Source organism: Palaemon carinicauda, chromosome 16, assembly GCF_036898095.1.
Source record: "Palaemon carinicauda isolate YSFRI2023 chromosome 16, ASM3689809v2, whole genome shotgun sequence".
In the NCBI taxonomy this organism is placed as follows: Eukaryota; Metazoa; Arthropoda; class Malacostraca; order Decapoda; family Palaemonidae; genus Palaemon; species Palaemon carinicauda.
This window is the reverse complement of record NC_090740.1, coordinates 116173875-116195767: the sequence shown is the minus strand read 5'-3', so window position 1 is coordinate 116195767 and position 21893 is coordinate 116173875. Positions and strand designations below refer to the sequence as shown.

The following is a 21893-nucleotide window of genomic DNA, read 5'->3' as shown; positions in this document are numbered from 1 at the left end:
ACCAGCCATACTCCTCAGACACTTCATCTCAAACACTTTCAATTTCTGTCTCTCCATCACTTTCATTCCCCACAACTCCGATCCATACATCACAGTTGGTACAATCACTTTCTCATACAGAACTCTCTTTACATTCATGCCCAACCCTCTATTTCTTACTACTCCCTTAACTGCCCCCAACACTTTGCAACCTTCATTCACTCTCTGATGTACATCTGCTTCCACTCCACCATTTGCTGCAACAACAGACCCCAAGTACTTAAACTGATCCACCTCCTCAAGTAACTCTCCATTCAACATGACATTCAACCTTGCACCACCTTCCCTTCTCGTACATCTCATAACCTTACTCTTACCCACATTAACTCTCAACTTCCTTCTCTCACACACCCTTCCAAATTCTGTCACTAGTCGGTCAAGCTTCTCTTCTGTGTCTGCTACCAGTACAGTATCATCCGCAAACAACAACTGATTTACCTCCCATTCATGATCATTCTCGTCTACCAGTTTTAATCCTCGTCCAAGCACTCGAGCATTCACCTCTCTCACCACTCCATCAACATACAAGTTAAACAACCACGGCGACATCACACATCCCTGTCTCAGGCCCACTCTCACCGGAAACCAATCGCTCACTTCATTTCCTATTCTAACACATGCTTTACTACCTTTGTAGAAACTTTTCACTGCTTGCAACAACCTTCCACCAACTCCATATAACCTCATCACATTCCACATTGCTTCCCTATCAACTCTATCATATGCTTTCTCCAGATCCATAAACGCAACATACACCTCCTTACCTTTTGCTAAATATTTCTCGCATATCTGCCTAACTGTAAAAATCTGATTCATACAACCCCTACCTCTTCTAAAACCCCCCTGTACTTCCCAGATTGCATTCTCTGTTTTATCCTTAATCCTATTAATCAGTACTCTACCATACACTTTTCCAACTACACTCAACAAACTAATACCTTTTGAATTACAACACTCATGCACATCTCCCTTACCCTTATATAGTGGTACAATACATGCACAGACCCAATCTACTGGTACCATTGACAACACAAAACACACATTAAACAATCTCACCAACCATTCAATTACAGTCACACCCCCTTCCTTCAACATCTCAGCTTTCACACCATCCATACCAGATGCTTTTCCTACTCTCGTTTCATCTAGTGCTCTCCTCACTTCCTCTATTGTAATCTCTCTCTCATTCTCATCTCCCATCACTGGCACCTCAACACCTGGAACAGCAATTATCTCTGCCTCCCTATCATCCTCAACATTCAGCAAACTTTCAAAATATTCCGCCCACCTTTTCCTTGCCTCCTCTCCTTTTAACAACCTTCCATTTCCATCTTTCACTGTCTCTTCAATTCTTGTGCCGGCCTTTCTTACTCTCTTCACTTCTTTCCAAAACTTCTTCTTATTCTCTTCATATGACTGACCCAGTCCCTGACCCCACCTCAGGTCAGCTGCCCTCTTTGCCTCACGTACCTTGCGCTTTACTTCCACCTTTTTCTCTCCATATTTTTCATACTTCTCTATACTATTACTCTGCAGCCATTCTTCAAAAGCCCTCTTTTTCTCTTCCACTTTTACCTTCACTCCTTCATTCCACCATTCACTGCCCTTCCTCATGCTGCCTCCAACAACCTTCTTGCCCCATACATCACTTGCAATCCCAACAAAATTTTCTTTTGCTAACTTCCACTCCTCCTCTCAATTACCAGTTTCTCTTACTCTCACCTCGTCATATGCCATTTTCAACCTTTCCTGATATTTACTTTTTACCCCAGGTTTTATTAGCTCTTCAACCCTCACTAGCTCCCTTTTACATCCACCTACTCTATTCCCCCACTCTTTTGCTACAACCAATTTTCCTTCCACCAAAAAATGATCAGACATACCGTTAGCCATACCCCTAAACACGTGCACGTCTTTCAATCTTCCAAACATTCTTTTAGTTATCAACACATAATCCATTAATGCCCTTTCTACTACTCTTCCATTTGCCACTCTTACCCATGTATACTTATTTTTATCTTTCTTCTTAAAAAAGCTAGCACTTATTACCATCTCTTGTTCAACACACATATCTACCAGTCTCTCACCACTCTCATTTTCACCTGGTACGCCATACTTCCCAATTCAAAAGGAAAATGGAAAAAACTTATTATTGGAATTCTAACTGATGTGATGAGATTTAAAAAAAAAAAAAAAAAAAAAAACTTCAGATGTCATAATTCCAACAATTAAAATCTCAGATCATATGGAATGATAAAACAACATAACTACCAAGTTAGAATCAAAACGTATCTATAAGGAATCTCACATACTAAAACCTTTAAAGTAAATAGGATTTTGTTACCAAGTTGTGGAATGATCTTCCTAATCAGGTAGTTGAATCAGTGGAACTTCAAAAGTTCAAAGTTGGAGCAAATGTTTTTATGTTGACCAGGCTGACATGAGTCTTTTTATACTTTATATATGACATATCTGTTTTTGATGTTGTTAATAGTTTATATAGGACATATCTGTTTTGACGCTGTTACTGTTTTTAGAATGATATACTGTATTCTTAATTTATTCTCATCATTTATTTATTTCCTTATTTCCTTTCCTCACTGGCTATTTTTCCCTGTTGGAGCCCTTGGGCTTATAGCATCTTGCTTTTCCAACTAGGGTTGTAGCTTGGCTAGTAATAATAATAATAACACTGGTCATCACTTCTAAATACAGTACAGTACAGTAAACTGTTTAATCACTTGAGGTGAACAAGAAAAATTTTTCATCAATTAAAAACACATTTTGCAAGATTCATAAGTACTTCCAGGAATGTGCATTTCAAAGACCAACCATTACTACAATTCCTGAGACGATACCAACCTTGAAAATTGAATTACAGTATGGATCCCTTTTGAAAACTGAACTCTGATTTGGTTTTCCATCCTTCGTTTCTTGTTTTCCTTTGAGGTAGAGGTTACCACCCTCAATGACATGCTGTTCCTTCATCATAGTCTTCAACAGCAAATCAAATGTCTCTCAAACATAAAGATTGAGAACTGTACCGTAAAATCCCTTTCATTCAATTTAATTAAATACTTCAGGTTTATCAACACTGCAGCTCTTATCAAGGTATTATCAACCTTATCTCTAAAAAATCATATAAATTTAACCTTACTTCTATTGATTACAGTAAATGTAGCCACTGTTATTCTGTAATAACAATGCAAATTGACTGGATAAACAATAAAATAGTACAAATCAGACACGCAGGCTGATTTCCCTGGATCACTGCTGATATAATTACTATAAAATTGAGTACTATATAGATTATATCTGAACTAGACTAAAAATCCATTCGCGTAAAGAAAGCTTCTACAGATTAGCATGCTTAATGTGATAAAACTCACTCATAAATTAAAATCTATTAAACCATCAGCACTTCAACTTATCGTTTTTTTTATAAGCAGCAAAATCTGATAAGCAAAAACTACCCTTAATTACAGCTGATGCTCGAATATTCAAGCTAGCCTACAATACATAGAAATTTATATCTATTATTCAATTTAAGAGAATTATCAAGGCAACATGTTTAAAAATCAGTACAGTACAGATGAAAAAAAAAAACAAAGAAAAGAAGTCACATATGTTGAAGAACCGTACAGTACATTCAAGCGAGTGGCTACAGAAATACATACCGTATATCTCATGATAAAAGCCAGCTTCTTTGATAATTTCAACGATATCCCAACTCCCGACTCATACACAACATTCTCTTTAAGATCTTTGTGTGAAAGGCAAATGATTATCAAAATAATTGCAGGAAACAAAATCTCTTTAAGTCCTTTGCACTGACACACTTGAACAGCAAGCATCGTACAGTCAAAGGAACCAGGATTGATTGATTGATTGTTTAATTTGAAGTTTTCTATGCAAAGGAGTCAAGATGTCATACGAACATTGCTGGGTAAAACTATAGATACAGACGGGACAACATTTTGAACGGAAAAAATTGTTTTTCCTTTTGTAAATAATGTGCTTCCACTAAATTTGACCTTTATTTCAACAGCAAACAAACCGAACAGCCCGTTGAACCACCTTCCTTCTCCAAGACCAACGGTAGGAACCAGGGGTTCAGTGGGGAAGTTGGGGAACCACAGAGACACCCAAAGAAAACGTGCGTTCTATTGGAAATACCTGGGGTTTTTTTAAGTAGAAAAGCTTTCCTCATCCGTAACTATAATAAAACCCATTACTGAACTCGCTTTGTCAAGCCCATGTGCCTTAGGCCGGGAGCACACTAGCGACTCTGTGGCGCCACAAAGCCACAGCATCGTGTGGCGGGGATGTGGTCTCCCATAGGTTTCCATTGTTTTCAATGCCACGCCTGTGGCGGGGATGAGCAAAAGAGAGCCACAGTCGCTTGCCACAGTCACTAGTTTGCGCGGCAAAACTTGAAAACAATGGAAACCCATGGGAGACCACATCCCGCCACACGATGCTGCGGCTTTGTGGCGCCACAGAGTCGCTACTGTGCTCCCGGCCTTATTTGGCATTCTTCTCACTCAATGACATTGAAAAGATGACTTGAGAACGTCACTTATCTTCTCATTACTACAAACCAGCCTCTTCCCTGATTCTTAAGCCTCCTTTATTTTCTTCTTTAGGCTTCTGAAGGTATAACTGAAGGGCAAAGGAATCCTTCTCATGTGGTTTTTTGTTTTACAGACTCTTTAAGGGATCACATTTAGTGAAAAGTCAGGCAATGGTGCACGGAGCTTTGTGAAGTTATTACGGCATCTAATTGTGATAGGAGGATAGATGTGAGAGAGACAAGAGAGCGTGCTAGAAATAGGAATGAATGGCGAGCGATTGTTACGCAGTTCCGGTAGGCACTGCTGCTTCCTCCAGTGCCTTAGATGACCGCGGAGGTAGCAGCATTAGGGGATTCAGCATTATGAAGCTTCATCTGTGGTGGATAACGGGGGAGGGTGGGCTGTGGCACCCTAGCAGTACCAGCTGAACTAGGTTGAGTCCCTTGTCAGGCTGGGAGGAACATAGAGAGTAGAGGTCCCCTTTTTGTTTTGTTTCATTTGTTGATGTCGGCTAGCCCCTAAAATTGGGGGAAGTGCCTTGGTATATGTGTGTATGTAATTGTGATAAGATAACAAATCGTGTTGACACAAGAATAATTACAGATGGTTTCAAATTATTGGAACCAAGATATATGTCTACAGTAGGTTCTAGAGCTTTTTAAAATGCGGCTCCAAGACTATACTATAAGCTCCCACTAGACACCCAAAAAAACTGAAGATACTAAGGATTTCAAGAGGAAAGTGAAGACATTCTTGTTTTCTAAGCGCTTCGATAACATAGACTTGACAACCAGTGAGCAATATGCGGTGTGAAATGCTGAATGTTTTGGGATGTATATGATAAAGTGACTGTGAAGGTCCTGTAGAGAGTAGGATTCCCCTGCAGCATAGGACCAGAACAGCAGCCCTTAAGGTAAAGTAAGGTAGTACTGTACAATACAATTCACCCTCATATATCCACACCCTTATTATCCAGACAATTCTCAAACCATCATGTGATTCTTGTAATCTATACTTAAATTCATATGATTAATAAGCTTAAAATAGTTTAATACGCAGTATACACCCAACATTATTTACAATAACTTAACGAGTTCTTTAGTATTGCCGTAATTTTATTGAAAGCATCGATAAAACATCACCAGAAAAGATTGGAAGTGAACCAGTAATCTTTTCAGTAACTTTCCCTTTAATAGAAAGTTAAAAAAAGCTGCAGATTAAAAACATTTTAAAGTCATTCAAAATCACTGTACTATGCACTTATTATAAAACACTAAAACATTAGAACCTTACTTTAAACTGACATGAACAGCTACTGATACTCTGGAGGCATCACGCAAAATCAATGATGACATACTGACCCTTCTGTTTTTGATACTCAAGATAATTCATACTGCAAAAATAATGACAATACCCTTAAAGCGGAAAGTCCATCTTTCCCAAGGCTATGGGAAGCACTTGACATATTGTAATACTCATGATTGCTTCGTGGATGACCAGTATCGAAGTGTCACGGCGTCGATCATGAGTTTAAAGGCCATTCATGAATGGCAGAGGTAAGGGACAGTGACAATGCCCTAGAGGCTGACCATATATTCCATATCAGTGCCCAAGCCCCTCTACATCCAAGCTAGGACCAGGCCGGGCCAGGGAATGGCTCCCAAAACCTTCCTCAGCTCACCACTGATTTTAGGTATTTCGAAGCATTGTAAACGTTGTAGATCTGCAATGTGTGCACCTGGTGTTGTAGCCAGTGATTTTATCCTTCTGGAAGTATTATAAACATTGTAGAGGCTCCCTGATGAAAGACCTTCCATTGCTTTAAGCATTCTGGAAGTGTTTATAGACACTACAAGAAACTATCAAGCTTGAGCAACTCAAACTCCAGTTTGGCAAATCGTCAGGCAGGGACGTTTCCACTAGGATACCACAGAACTATTGTCTCAATGCATTTAAACTTATCAATAAGCCAGTAAACTCATCTATTGTTTGAAAATCACAGCCAAGCACAGTCTACCTTCAGTTTTGCAGTGCCATGATCAATAATAAAACATCTCTCAGAGGTTTAAATTTAATTTTTCCCAGTTTGAGGGAATCACTTTGTCTCCATATGACTTTTAGGCAATTCTGTGCTACCCACTATATGTCTTTATATTTAAAACATCTCTCAGAGGTTTGAATTTAATTTTTCCCAGTTTGAGGGAATCACTTTGTCTCCACATGACTTTTAGGCAAGTCTGTGCTACCCAATACACGTCTTTATATTTTTTTACTGTAATTAGCATGCAAACTGATTCCTTTTAATACTTTTGAATATTATTTTCTAATTAGATCAACAATGAAATTAGAGTTGAGTCAGAAAATAGTACTGTTAGACTACATCACCTTCAATACTATTTAAGACTAGTCTAAACTAAATCTATATTTATTTCAGACTACATGAACTCCAAACTTATCCCAGTCTATCATCATCTCCTCCCATGCCTATTGATGCAAAGGGCCTTGGTTAGATTTCGACAGTTGTCTCTATCTTCAGCTTTTAATTCAATACTTCTTCATTCATCATCTCCTACTTCATGTTTCATAGTCCTCGGCCATGTAGGCCTGGGTCTTCTAACTCTTCTAGTACCGACAGACTACATGAACTCAAAATTTATCCCACTCTATATGAACTTCATATCTTTTTCAAACTATATTAACTCCAAACCTATTTCAAACTATATCTCTAAAACCCTACTTATGACTACAATATGAACTCTTAACTCTCAACCTATTTAAGATCATATCACCTCCAAACCTACAGTTCCCTATATTTCTACAAACCTATTTCAGACTATCACCATCAAACTTTATCAATCTCCAAAACTATTTCAGACTATATCACTAAGTTGTGGAATGATCTTCCTAATCGGCTAGTTGAATCAGTAGAACTTCAAAAGTTCAAAGTTGGAGCAAATGTTTTTATGTTGACCAGGCTGACATGAGTCTTTTTATTGTTAATATATAACATCTGTTTTTGACGTTGTTAATAGTTTATATAGGACATATCTGTTTTGACGCTGTTACTGTTTTTAGAATGATATATTGTTAATTTATTCTCATCATTTATTTATTTCCTTTCCTCACTGGGCTATTTTTCCTTGGGAGCCCTTGGGCTTATAGCATCTTGCTTTTCCAACTAGGGTTGTAGCTTGGCTAGTAATAATAATAATAATAATAATAATAAATATTGTTGAATATATCACCTTCTGAACCTATTTCAGGCCATAGCAACTCCTAACCCATTTCTGACTAAATCTCCTTCATAACCATTCATGATTATGTCACCTTCACATCCATTGTTGACTGTATCACCTCAACTTCAAGCCTATTTCAGATGATATCGGCTCCAACCTGCTAAAAACTATATCACCTTCAACCTATATAAAACTATATCACCTTTGAACTATTCAAGACATTATTACAACAAACCTATTTATAACTTCAAATCTATTTCAGATTATATCAATAGTACTATAAGCCTATTTAAGACTCGCCTTCAAAACTCTCGTTGTCTCTAGACCTACCACTTCCAAAGCTATTTAGGTCTATATCAACTCCAAACCTATTTCTTAAATCGCCTCCAAACATATTGTTGACCGTATCGATTTCAAACTATATAACCTACAAAACTATGGTTGAGTAGCTCAACTCCAAATCTTTTAAAGATTGTCACATGCAAGAATATTTTAGACTAGAAAACCTCCAAACCTAATCAAAAGACTGTATTCCAAAATACTTTACAGTACATCACAGCAATGAGATGGCCGATGTGGTAACGTCCCTAACTGGTGAACGCCAGACTGGGGTTCAAGAACCGCACAAAGTCGTTAGTTTCTTTGGTCGCTGCAACCTTCACTATCCTTGTGAGTTAAGAATTATTGGTTTGGGCAGAGCCTATAGGTCTATCTGCTGAGTTATCAGCAGCCATTGCCTGGCCCTCCTTGGTCCTAGCTTGGGTGGAGAGGGGGCATAGGCGCTGATCATATGTGTATATGGTTCAGTCTCTGGTGCATTGTCCCGCTCAATAGGGCAATGCCACTGTCCCTTGCCTCTGCCATTCATGAGAGGCCCTTAAACCTTTAAAAACTATGGTTGAATATATCATCCCTAACCTATTTTAGTCAATATCTCTTCCATATATGATACTTTATACATTACAGTCTATCTTAATTATTCAATACTTCTCTTGAAGTTTATTTATTTTCTTGGTTCACTTCCTCACTGGGCTATTTTCCCTCATGGAGCTAGGCTTATAGCATCTTGCTTTTCCAATTAGGATTGTAGCTTAGCTAATAATAATAATAATAATAATAATAATAATCCTATTCACATGTTAACTTCATCTCCAAAATTCAAAACATAAAAATACACACATCTAAAATGATTTTACAATGAATTACTCCCTTCAAACTTATTTCAGACTGAATTTCACTTGTAAACATATTTCATACACAATAACCTTCATAGTTATTCCAGTCGGATCATCTACCTATAATCACAAAATATTGTGCAATAAATCCAATAAAGGATATAGGCCTAGACATATATATCACAAAATATTGCACAATAAATCCAATAAAAAATAAAGGCCTATACATCAGAAACTATTGTGCTATAAATCCAAGAAAGGATATAGACCTATATATCAAAAAATATTGTGCAATAAATCCAATAAAGGATAGACGTAGCCTATGTCACAAAATATTGTGCAATAAATCCAATAAATTATATAGGACTATACAATACAAAATATTGTGCTATAAATCCGATAAAGGATATGGGCCTATATGTCACAAAATACTGTGCAATAAATCCAATAAAGGGTATTGACCTATACATCACAAAATATTGTGCAATAAATCCAATAAAAATATAGACCTATATATCACAAACTATTGTGCAATAAATCCAATAAAAATATAGACCTATATATCACAAAATATTGTGCAATAAATCCAATAAAGGATATGGACCTATATATCACAAAATATTGCACAATAAATCCACTAAAGGATATAGACCTATATATCACAAAATATTGAAATACTGTGCAATAAATCCACTAAAAGATATAGACCTATATATCACAAAACATTGTGCTATAAATCCAATAATGGATATAGACATATATCACAAAACATTGTGCAATATATCCAATAAAGAATATAAACCTATATATCACAAAATATTATGCAACAAATCCACTATAGAATATAGGCCTATACATCACAAAATACTGTGCAATAACTCTAATAAAGAAAAGACCTATATATCTCAAAATATTGCCCAATAAATCCAATAAAGAATATAGACCTATATATCACAAAATATTGCCCAATAAATCCAATAAAGAATATATAGACCTATATATCACAAAATAATGTGCAATAAATCCAATAAAGAATATATAGACCTATATATCACAAAATATTGCACAATAAATCCAATAAAGAATATATAGACCTATTTATCACAAAATATTGCGCAATAAATCCAATAAAGAATATATAGACCTATATATCACAAAATATTGCGCAATAAATCCAATAAAGAATATAGACCTATATATCACAAAATATTGCACAATAAATCCAATAAAGAATATATAGACCTATATATCACAAAATATTGCACAATAAATCCAATAAAGAATATATAAGCAAGACAGTTGACTAATTTCACAGTTTACAATAGAATTTATCATGAGAAAACTCAAGTGTTAATTAATCCAGTTAAAAGTTTAAACTCAATTAAAAAATATAACATTGAAATAAAGTTTTTAAACGAAGTTGAACGAGAAACACAATTAACCAAATCGTTATAATATAGAAAACAAAACTATAAATCAATACACCAATACATTAGTTCGCTTTTTTTTTTCTTTTTTTTTTTTTTTTTTGCTTAAAATAATGTATTTATTTCCTTATTACCTTTCCTCACTCGGCTATTTTTCCCTGTTGGGGCCTTGGGGTTTATAGCATCCTGCTTTTCCAACTAGGGTTGTAGCTTCAATAATAATAATAATAATAATAATAATAATAATAATAATAATAATAATAATAATAATAATAATAAAAATAACTTACCACTAAACTTGGTGTCAAATTTTCCACAACTCGTCCGCCCAGATGCATGGCTGTTTAAAAGACGATAATAACCACAATGTCTTCCCTATTTATCTATTTATCTATGGTATAATAATACTAACGGGAAGATCTGATACTACTGGGAAGACTAATACTATTGGGAAGAGAGTCTGCAACGAAATGATTCACAAACTTAATTCACATCTCCCTCCATAGTACGCAGTGTTGCAACTTGCCAGATGGGTTGGTCTAAAAATCCCCAAAATTCATGATAAAAACCCTTGACTCTCCCCTATAAACAAAAAAAATCCCCATTTCCCCAAATATATTTACTTCTGATTATATAGGCTTTGCTAATATAGAAATTACTACACTATACTTCATATATGTGCAAGGAAACTAATTGCAACAATATAAAGGTTTACTATTTTTTTGTTTTATCTTCATAGGAATTTATACAGAGTATCTACATCGGATACCCAAAAATCCCCAAATTTCATGATAAAAACTCTCCCCTAAAAACAAAAAAATCCCCATTTCCCTAAATATATTTTCATCTGAATATGCAGGCTTTGCTAATATAGAACTTACTATACTTCATATAAGTGCAAAGAAACTAATTGCAACAATATAAAGGTTAACAATTTTTTGTTTCCTCTTCATATGAATTTGTACATATTTCCATCGGATATCCAAAAATCCCCATATCTAGGGATATATCCCCATACCTGACAACACTGAGTACGGTCAGTGGGAAGTTCCCGCAACTTGGAAAACCAGCGTTGCCAACGCCATCCCTTTCTCTGCATCCCAAGATTAAATTAAGAATAATTACTTATTAATCAAATATCTGCAAGTAAATGGCTGGTAGAGATGCACCTTCCGTGTATGAATTTAATAAAATTACGAAGCTTAAAGGGGTACAATGTTAAAATCTACCCGTTTCAGATTAACCCTGTTTACTGTTAAGGTGAAGCCTTCAGGTTGTAGCTTGTTGGGCGAGCGTTATGAATAGCCGTTTGTGACAGTGTGTACGCTAATATTACCCCTTCCAGTTTTTATAATATATATATATATATATATATATATATATATATATATATATATATATATATATATATATATATTAATACATGCTGGATTTTTATTGTAATAAGCTATTAACTTTAAAGCGAATTGGTGTCCATTATTTATGAGTTAACCCTTAATCACACATTTCCTTAACAAATAATGAATTGTTTGTCAACAACAGTATTATCATTACAATTATTATCATTACAGTATTATTATCATTATTATGCTAAGCTACAACCTTGTTTGAAAAGCAAGATGCTATAAGCCCAAGGGATCCAACAGGGAAAAGTAGCCCATTGTAGCTTGGCTAATAATAATAATAATAATAATAATAATAATGAGGAAGAGAAATAAGGAAATAAATATACTATATAAGTAGCCTAATGAGCAAATAAGATAAAACATTCTAAAACCAGTAACATCAAAACAGATATTCCGTATATAAACTATAAAAAGACTTATGTCAGCCAGTTCAACATAAAAAAAAAATTGCATTTGCAGCAAATTTGAACTTTACCAGTTTAAAGGTCGCTCATGAATGGCAGAGGCAAGGGACAGTGACATTGCCCTAGCAATCACGACAATGCTCAAGAGACTGACCATATATTATATGATCAGCGCCCAAGCCTCCTCTCCACCCAAGCTAGGACCAGGGAGGGGCAGGCAGTGGCTGCTGATGACTCAGCAGATAGACCTATAGGCTCCCCCACCCACCCCCCCCCCCTTAGCTCACAAGGATGGTAAGGTTGCAGACACTAATGGCACTAACAAGTCTGAGCGGGAAACGAACCCCCTTCTAGCAAACACCAGACAGAGACATTACCAGTCAGGCCACAACAACCCTAGTGTGTTCGCTAATATTACTCCTTTCCATTTTTATTGAAACAATAATACTAATGTATTGTATTAACCTAACCATAACTTCAAAAACACAATATGAGTTAATTATTTATGTAAGTTAACCCTTAATTAAACATTTCCGTTTTTTTTCTACAAAGGTAGAAATCATTTCTAAAGAAATCAGACATTGTCACTACAACAATCAGTAACTATTATACAAATTTTTTGCCACGTCCCCCTCGAAGCGTAAACGCTATTAGGGGTGCAGATTGCTATGTGGCGTGTCAAGAATACGTCCTCTGATATCATGCGATATCCTTGCGAAAAATTTTAAGAATAATCGCTCCAGGAGTTAGAAATCTGGAACCTGAAGGTTAATTCTCTGGGAATATCACTGTAGTATAATATATCCCTTAGGATGCTACTATAGGAACTTCCATCAGGACGACATGGCGATCTCACCCAAAAATAGATTTTTCGCTTCGCTCAAAATCCGTTTCTTTTTTCTTATTACACAAAACATTTCTTCAGTATTACTTCGTCTATTATCAAAATATAATTTTAAAAAATGCCAACAATAACCATTTTTACATTAATTAACGTAAAATTATGTACATAAATGAAAAATGTCTTCGTGAATGTCTTATTATTTACAATTAACCAAGACAGAATTCATACATGTAATAAAAACACTTTAATAACTTACTAAAAATAAATAACATAAATAATTATAAATATCTGTAATATGCAAAATTACCTCCGCCAATGAAGTGTGTGTTAGTTGGTGAAAAGCTTCCTGGCCACAATTTTAATAGTAGAGTAATGAAACTTGCTGGGACTAATTCTTATGTAAAAGATGGAAATGATTACATTTTCGAAGGTAAGCTCAAAGGTCAAGGTCACGGTTAAACAAAATGTCCAATTCACATAATCAGGTATAAGTTTGGTTATCGTTGCCACAGACTTGAAACTTGGTTCATATTTGAGCGTATGAAAATCCATGCCACTTAAATGAATGTTCAGGTCAAAGGTCAAGGTCAAGATAGAGTATTTTTCCTGTCAAAAACTTCAATGGGAAATTTGACCCAAGTGAGAATTTTGATTCAGTGATGTCCATTCTTCTAGTGCCAGAAGGAAATTCCCTCTTCACCAATTTCGAAAAAAATGACTCTAATATAAGAACAAATCAAATTCTTCCCCAATCACGAAACAATGACTCAAATATAAGATCAAACAAATCAAATTCTTCCCAAATCACGAAACAATGACTCATATTACAACAAACAAATCAAATTCTTCCCCAATCACGAAACAATGACTCAAATATAAAAACAAACAAATCAAATTCTTCCCAAATCACGATACAATGACTCATATATAAGAACAAATCAAGTTCTTCCCCAATCATGAAACAATGACTCAAATATAAGATCAAACAAATTAAATTCTTCCCAAATTATAAAGCAATGACTCAAATATAAGAACAAATCAAATTCTTCCCCAATCATGAAACAATGACTCAAATATAAGATCAAACAAATTAAATTCTTCCCAAATTATAAAGCAATGACTCAAATATAAGAACAAATCAAATTCTTCCCCAATCATGAAACAATGACTCAAATATAAGATCAAACAAATTAAATTCTTCCCAAATTATAAAGCAATGACTCAAATATAAGAACAAATCAAATTCTTCCCCAATCATGAAACAATGACTCAAATATAAGATCAAACAAATTAAATTCTTCCCAAATTATAAAGCAATGACTCAAATATAAGAAAAAATCAAATTCTTCCCCAATCACGAAACAATGATTCAGATATTAGAACAAATCAAATTTTTCCCCAATCACGAAACAATGACTCAAATATAAGAACAAACAAATAAAATTCTTTCCCCATCACAAAATAATGACTCATATATAAGATCAAACTAATCATTTTCTTCCTCAATCACAAAACAATGACTTAAATATAAGAAAAAACAAATTAAATTCTTCCCAAATTACAAAGCAATGACTCAAATATAAGAACAAATCAAATTCTTCCCCAGTCACGAAACAATAACTTATATAAGAACAAACAAATCAAATTCTTCTCCAGTCACAAAATAATGACTCAAATATAAGAACAAACAAATTAAATTCTTCCCCAATCAAAAATGACTCAGATATAAGAACAAACAAATCAAATTCTTCTCGTCACAAAATAATGACAAAAATAAGAACAAACAAATCAAATTCTTCCCCAATCAAAACAATGACTCAAAATATAAGAAACATGAACATGTTAATTAAATGGAACACTGAATCAATGAACCCCTTGATTATCACAAAACAAGAGCTTGAAACATTACGAAGTAACAAGAAACTAAGACTTGACAATGTTAAATGTTACAAAGATAAAATTTTCTGAGTGGACCAAATTCAAATTCCATGTAGACACTATTGGGTGCTATTATAGTATGCTATCTACCGTCGATTTTGCTATCTACCACCCCTCACTGACTATAGTATGAGACCCACCTTCAGTCCCTAAGGGTACGGTCTACTTGCTAATCCGCCTCTAATAAGGAGGATCACTACAGACTTAATAACCCAACCCAACCTAATCTAACCCAACCTAACCTACAAACTGATTATAATTATGCATCCATGTTATCCATCTAATAAGTATTATTAAACTATCATTAAAGTCCAATGAGGATAACATACTGGTGGTTAGTAATCTTTTTGATAATCCTCATCAAACAGGAGGATTAACATTGACGGCATAACATACTTTGTGGTAGATACCATACTATAATGGAAATTCGACGGTAGATAGCATACTATAATAGCACCCACTTTGCTTATAAGTTTCAAGGTTTACTGAGGTTGTACACCCATATAGGCCTAATGAAAAAGTAGAGTAATGCCTTCAGCAAATTTAATAACATGAAAATTATTGAAGCAAATCATATGTTTCACATACAGTATTCATGGGTGATATTCCTTGTAATTACTTTTCACACTAGCGTCCAGCTGCGGAAATATTTCATATTGCTATTATCATATTAGCCCTACAAGCTAAGGTGCAATCTCAATTGAAAAAGCAGAATGGTAAAAGCCCAAAGACCCTTATAGCACCATACGACTGCATATTTGCAGCAATATGACAATTGCACCCCTGGCCTAATCAACAAAAGACTTGTGAGTCAAACTATGCTAGTGATACCTACCCCTTAAGTAACTATCTATTAGTCATTTTCTTCAAAACATTCATGGCCTACTCTTGAGATTAATACTATAACCAATTTATAAACTGAGAACTAAGGAAATAGTTATCCAAAGCTAAAAGGGTACATTAGTAGAAATTATGGTGACTTAATCTGTGAGCTTCAAAGTTCAAGCCACGCCTATGACCTAATGGATTTGCAAAAAAAAAAAAAAAAAAAAAAAAAAAAAAAAAAAAAAAAAAAGGGGGGGGGGTCTGCCCATAGGGAACAGACGATATACTACAAACTACCCTTTACATTCTGTATAAACAGTACGTAGTGTATATATACTGTACAGTATCAATGACATTATGCAATAACATAATCAGCTTCTTTTTGCCTTTGCCATTTATGGGCAACCTTTAATGAAACACTAAATCCCCAATATCAACTAATAATATTTCAACCTAAGTGTGATTAACATCTATCTATGTTTCAAATGAATATGTGTTTGTCTGTCCGCATTATGGGCAGGACAAGCATCCCCGTAAGTGAATGATTGCTTATCGTTAGTGAACATAAGCAGAAGCGGATACTATCCCTCGAGACTGGAGGCTTGCCTACACACCTCCACCTCGCTATACTTAATGTCAGGTGGGCTCTCTTCTCATGAAAAAGCATCTTCTCGCAAAGAACACAAACACTAGGTAGGTTTGTCCAAGCTTGCCAGTGAACGCCAGCAAGCGCCAGCTGGCGAGCTTTAGCAGAAGCTGCAGGGTGTTAGCGACGCTGGCGAAGAGAGAGTTGAATCTTACCTGTAAGAATGGGTACAGGTAATGTGAGTACAGTACAGTAATACTAAGACGAGCAACATGGGTTGAGTGCAGACCTTTGTCAGGCACAAGAGCTCAACCACTCACCTAGCTAAAGCTCAGAGGATGGGTGCACAACACTGTGCATGATTTCTCAGTGAAACTAAGGTCTTTGCGAACTGCTCATGCTCATCCTACTCATCTTATGTCATGCCCTCGGAAGGGAACGAAAAAAAGCTGTGCTTGACCATGAAGTACAGCTCCTGAAGGACTTAGTCTCACAAAGCTCCACAAGCTTTATTGTGCCTGAACACGCACTATGTAGGCAATAACTCCGAATTTATAACATACGACCAATTTCCTTCTCGCGAGAGATTGAAATCACGAGGCACTTGTCCCAAAGGGCCTGTCTTCACAAAGCTCCATAAGCTTTCTTGTGCCTCACAGGCATGTAGTAGGTAATAACCCCTAAGAGTTAAACCTTACAAGCAGTTTCTCCCTCGTAAGAGGTTAAAACCATGAGGGCACAACAAAGCTCCATGAACGTTGTTGAGCGCAACATGCATGATGTCGGCAATAACCATGAATACTTAGTCTACAAGATTTTTCGAAGCTAGTTTCTGGGTTCACCCCAAAGGGATCACCTACTGGAAACCCAGAATGGAACCAGTCTGCCACTGCTCTCGTTCCTACGCCGGAGCTGCAAGAACGAAGGTGAGGAAAAGCAGAGAATGCTTAAGTAAACTGTAACACCCTCGGAAACCATTCCTTGGCAGGGAGACCCGAAACTTCAAAGGAAGGTAGGGGGTTGTCCAAGTGACAACAGAAGAAACTTCTCCTGATGGTAGCTGCCGTTGCTTCGCTAAGAAAAGTGATGGAGCCCACACCTAAGGGAAATCCGAGTCACTGTCTAAAAATAAAAAGGAATTTTTCAAACTTTAGGCCAGCTGCTTTTAATCGTAAGCCAGTTAAAATTTTGATGGGAGAGCAAGACTACGTCTTAAGTCTACCAAGCTGACATAAAAAGTGGCAGTTGTTTACTAGTGCTGGTGTGAGCGGGGCGGTTGGTCTAACCCGTTACCCAGCGGAGGGTAGTTAAAACCTTGCAAAATCTTTGATGGCTAGTGTCAGCTACTGCAAAAATAATAATCGCAAGTAAAGAGTGTAAGGTTTGTACACAGTGCCGGAACAAAGCAAAGTTCATGAGAACTTTCCTTTAAGAAAAAAAAATTATCTGCAGGAATACATGTACCTCCTAATTTGATATCTGTACACCTAAAGAATGTTAGTAGAAGACACATCTAAATAAATGGATTTAAAACTTGGTGAACTAGCATGAAAACTCAATAGGTCAAAGTAGCCATGTACCAGAATTACAACCCAATCAATAATCTACCCGGTTAATGAACAGAGATGCATTACAATTCAAGTGTATAATTACCTCAGATTTTAGAAAAAAATTCAACTAATCTAAGAAACTCAACAGCAATACAGTATTAATTATCCTTTTGACCATGTTAATCACCAAGGCACCCAAAAAACCATACAGTATTTCCCACTGGGATTCTTTCTAATACCATGAGATATAAGAGTAGCAAACAATAATAATATTTTCATAATAAAATAAATTTTTGAACATACATACCCGCTGGTTATATAAGAATGGCTATAGTCCCTGGACGCCATTCTTATATAACCAGCGGGTAAGTTTTATGTTTAAAAATATTTTCATAATAAATTAAGTTTTTGAACATACTTACCCGCTGGTTATATAAGAATGGCATCCAGGGACTATAGCCATTCTTATATAACCAGCGGGTAAGTTTTATGTTTAAAATTAGAGGTTATAGGTGGAACAGATCTAAAATTTAAAAATCTACTATAAAAATCCAATGGATTAAGGTATGCGTGCAATACTTACGTCATAATTAAAGCAACCTGACTTCAGGCCATTTATGTTAGTGAAATCGTCATCCATATACTGACAAATTATGCAAAGCTATTTTATTTCTCTATTATTCTTTCATAATTTAAAACAATTCGCCACATGGGAAATAAGTTTGATATACTGTATATTAAAAATATACTGTATACTAAATTAAAAATGAAGTAATTACTCAAAAGTGTCACTATTTGTGAATGGTATATTTTATGGACAGTTTTGGGTAATTTTGTTTACATTTTGAATATATAACAATTGTACGCTGGGATCACAAACTTCGTTTGGTTGACTATGTCGACGACGTCGGTTCCAGGTCGTTTAGTGAGGAAACCTGTCTAGTTTTTTTTTTACAATTTTAACTAGTTTCCCATGTGGCAAATTGTTTTAAATTATGAAAAAGCAATAGATGAAAACAATAGCTTTGCATAATTTGGCAGAATATGGAAAGCATGGTCTTGTAAACAAATACCCCAAATTTGGTATTATTGCATAAGTAGCCATTGTTCGATAGCTCAAAATATTATGTACAATCGGTTAGAGCATTCAAAAGCAATATTTTGAATCCCATAAACCCCAGGCACAAATAAATACCAACATAATCGTTATATAATTCTTAAAAATTGAAGCCAAATTCAAATCTGAAAGTGTTCGAACATTGTGCTACCGGTACCGCTCTACTTGAAGATTGTTCATTAATTTTACTTGTGAACTGCAACGGGGGGTCTGGGGTATGTTAGTGACCTGTTGTCTTACTAGGTTAGGTTAGGTTAGGTGAGGTAAGGTTAGGTTAGGTTAGGTGAGGTAAGGTTAGCTATTTATTAAATATTAAAAAATGAAGGCGAAGTCCTCAGAGAACCATGCATTCGAAGATTGTCTTTTTGTGTCGGTATGTTGTAAGTTGCAAACATTGTCAATGCGTTTTCACTTTCGTGAATACCTGTTTTCCCAGTAAGATTGGATAACCAATTGGTTTCCATGGCATACTTTCACGTGTTTTGAAGGAATTTGATGACGATTTTTTCGGAAATACATAAGTTGTGGAGTTGAGGTTGTCGATACCTAACTCCACAACCCTAAATTTGCGCCAATAATCATCATAAGATTCGTTCAAAACACATGAAAATATACCAGAAAATACATTGTTATCCTCTGGGAATTTTAGGCAACTTATGCAAATTTACTCAAAATTTAAGTAGGTAAGGACACGGCTTGTAAGATAAGTTAGGTGGGGAAGCTTAGGTAAGATGGGGAAGTACAGGTTAGATATGTTCTATGCAGGTGGGAAGTCCTGTTCGTCGTAATACAAAGGCTCCAGACAAACTTCCTAGGTTAGGTTAGGGGGTTATACGGTTTCATTGTAGTGTATTACAGGGCGATGTAACCTAGGAAAACAACTACTTTTTCTTATAGAAAAAATTACGCTCTCTTCGAATATGACACTCGTTCCCGTCGCAAATGAATAGTTTCAGAAATATATATACATCTATATCCTCCGATAATGGGGGACCCCCAGTGGGAACTCGGGGTTTTGGGTTGGGAAAACATACTGGGGAATCGATATATAAACGTAAAACAAGCCTTTTCTTCTCTATTCATTACCTTCTTGAAATTATAATAACCGGAGGAAAATACAAAACAGTATATCTGAATAAACCTTGGAGGCGCCGTTGCAAAGATTGTGTCATGAAAAAATACAGTAACCAGTGCTGCCAACGTCCGATGTAGATCAAATGTTATTTTGTGACCTGTCATACTACTAGGCTAGGTTAGGTGGGTTTGTTAGGTTCTGTGCCCTTTTTGTACTTTTTATATATTGGGTAAAACTTATATGGAGAAATTATTTAAAATACGTACGGAAATATCTATCATTGCTATCGTTAGTAATGTCAGCGTGCCGTTGGTAACTCTGTGTACCATACGTCAACGTTGGTAACACTGTGTATTATTGGTAACGTTGCTAATGTTATCATTCGCAGTACATTCGTAAGGGAAGTGACACTGCGCAACTTAAAGTTAGCCTAATTGGTTGATCTGTTTGTTTCCGATTGAAATGAACATCAAATTCGGTTAAATCACGTTATTTACTATAGGAAAACATATATTCTCTGTTCGAAATATCACCCTGTAATACAATAAAAAATTACCGGTTATACAAGGTTTTGAAATGGAGCCTTTGTAGTTTGTCGGAACAGACTGAAAAACCTCGTTTAACAAGGGTAACAGACATAAACAAATGACATACCCTAAGGTTCTCCACCTAACCTAACCTAGAAGATTTATACTTGCCTATCAATGAAACCAGATTTTTACTTGCCCATCAAGGGGTCGATGCCCCCAATGAGAACCCCGCAAAAGCTTACCGTACTCTTCGCTTAATCTGTCCTACTAACAAACTGCCTGATTCAATTTAATCATTAGTCAATATAAGTATTAATTTAACCCTTAAAGACATGAAATTACTAAGCACAAGGTTGGTTTGTCGTAAGGCCTAAAAATTGGGACAACCCTTCACGCTAACTCGTGGTCTTTGCTTGACGTTGCCTTGGCCGGCCTCCTACACCTAATAAACAATGGCTACTATTGTAAGTAAAATGGTAAAATAATCAACATGTGAGTTTTAATCTACAATAAAACAAATACTCACCCCTAAAGATAACGGATTTACTGCCATGTTGATGTACGAACTTGGTGGTGGTCGTTGAGTATTTGTTGTCATACAGATGTGATATGGATAGATGACGTCTCATCTTTGAAGTTTGGTTGGCGGGAAGGTCAATCTAATATGGCTATCGATAGGTTTTTTTCTTTTTATAATGATTTATAATGAAATTCTTTGTTTTTTGAAACCTATGGAATAGCAACCGTGATGGTTTAGTAGGTACACTTATATACATTAGATTTAGGATTCTTGCAATATCAAACTAATATGGCTATCGATAGATTTTTATGTTATACGGATTTTCTTTGCCTTTTAAAACTTATGAAATAGTAATAGTGATAGTTTATTAGGTAAACTTATGTACTTTAGACTTCTGGCTCTTGCAATGTAGATTTTGTTGAATTTTGTAGTAAATTTACTACTAATAGAATTGTAGCATTGTTTATCAAACTGTAGAAGTATAAATTGAAGTTCATTCAAACGATCAGGAGATATCTTTAACATAGGAACCAATTTAAATTTGTTTTTGGTTGATTTTAAGACCAAGATATGTCAAAAGAAGAGAGGAAAATAAACAGTATGAAAATTTGGACTAGGCACAAGGAATGACAGGGGAAACACGCTTG

General features: G+C 35.5%; 1 protein-coding gene across 4 annotated transcripts in view; it reads right to left on the bottom strand.

The window, feature by feature from the left end:
* LOC137655817 (sphingomyelin phosphodiesterase 4) overlaps nucleotides 1–21391 on the bottom strand; it is a 105787-nt gene extending 84396 nt beyond the window's left edge. Inside the window, exon 1 of one of the 4 annotated variants that reach the window (XM_068389987.1) lies at nucleotides 21253–21391. In XM_068389987.1, the coding sequence (XP_068246088.1) occupies nucleotides 21253–21324 (72 nt within the window). In that variant the 5' untranslated portion in view covers nucleotides 21325–21391. Of the gene's footprint in view, nucleotides 1–2901; nucleotides 3103–10741; nucleotides 10877–21252 lie in introns of those variants that run through there. The other 3 variants (XM_068389989.1, XM_068389986.1, XM_068389988.1) reach the window with 3 other exon arrangements.
* Nucleotides 21392–21893: the final 502 nt, after the last annotated feature.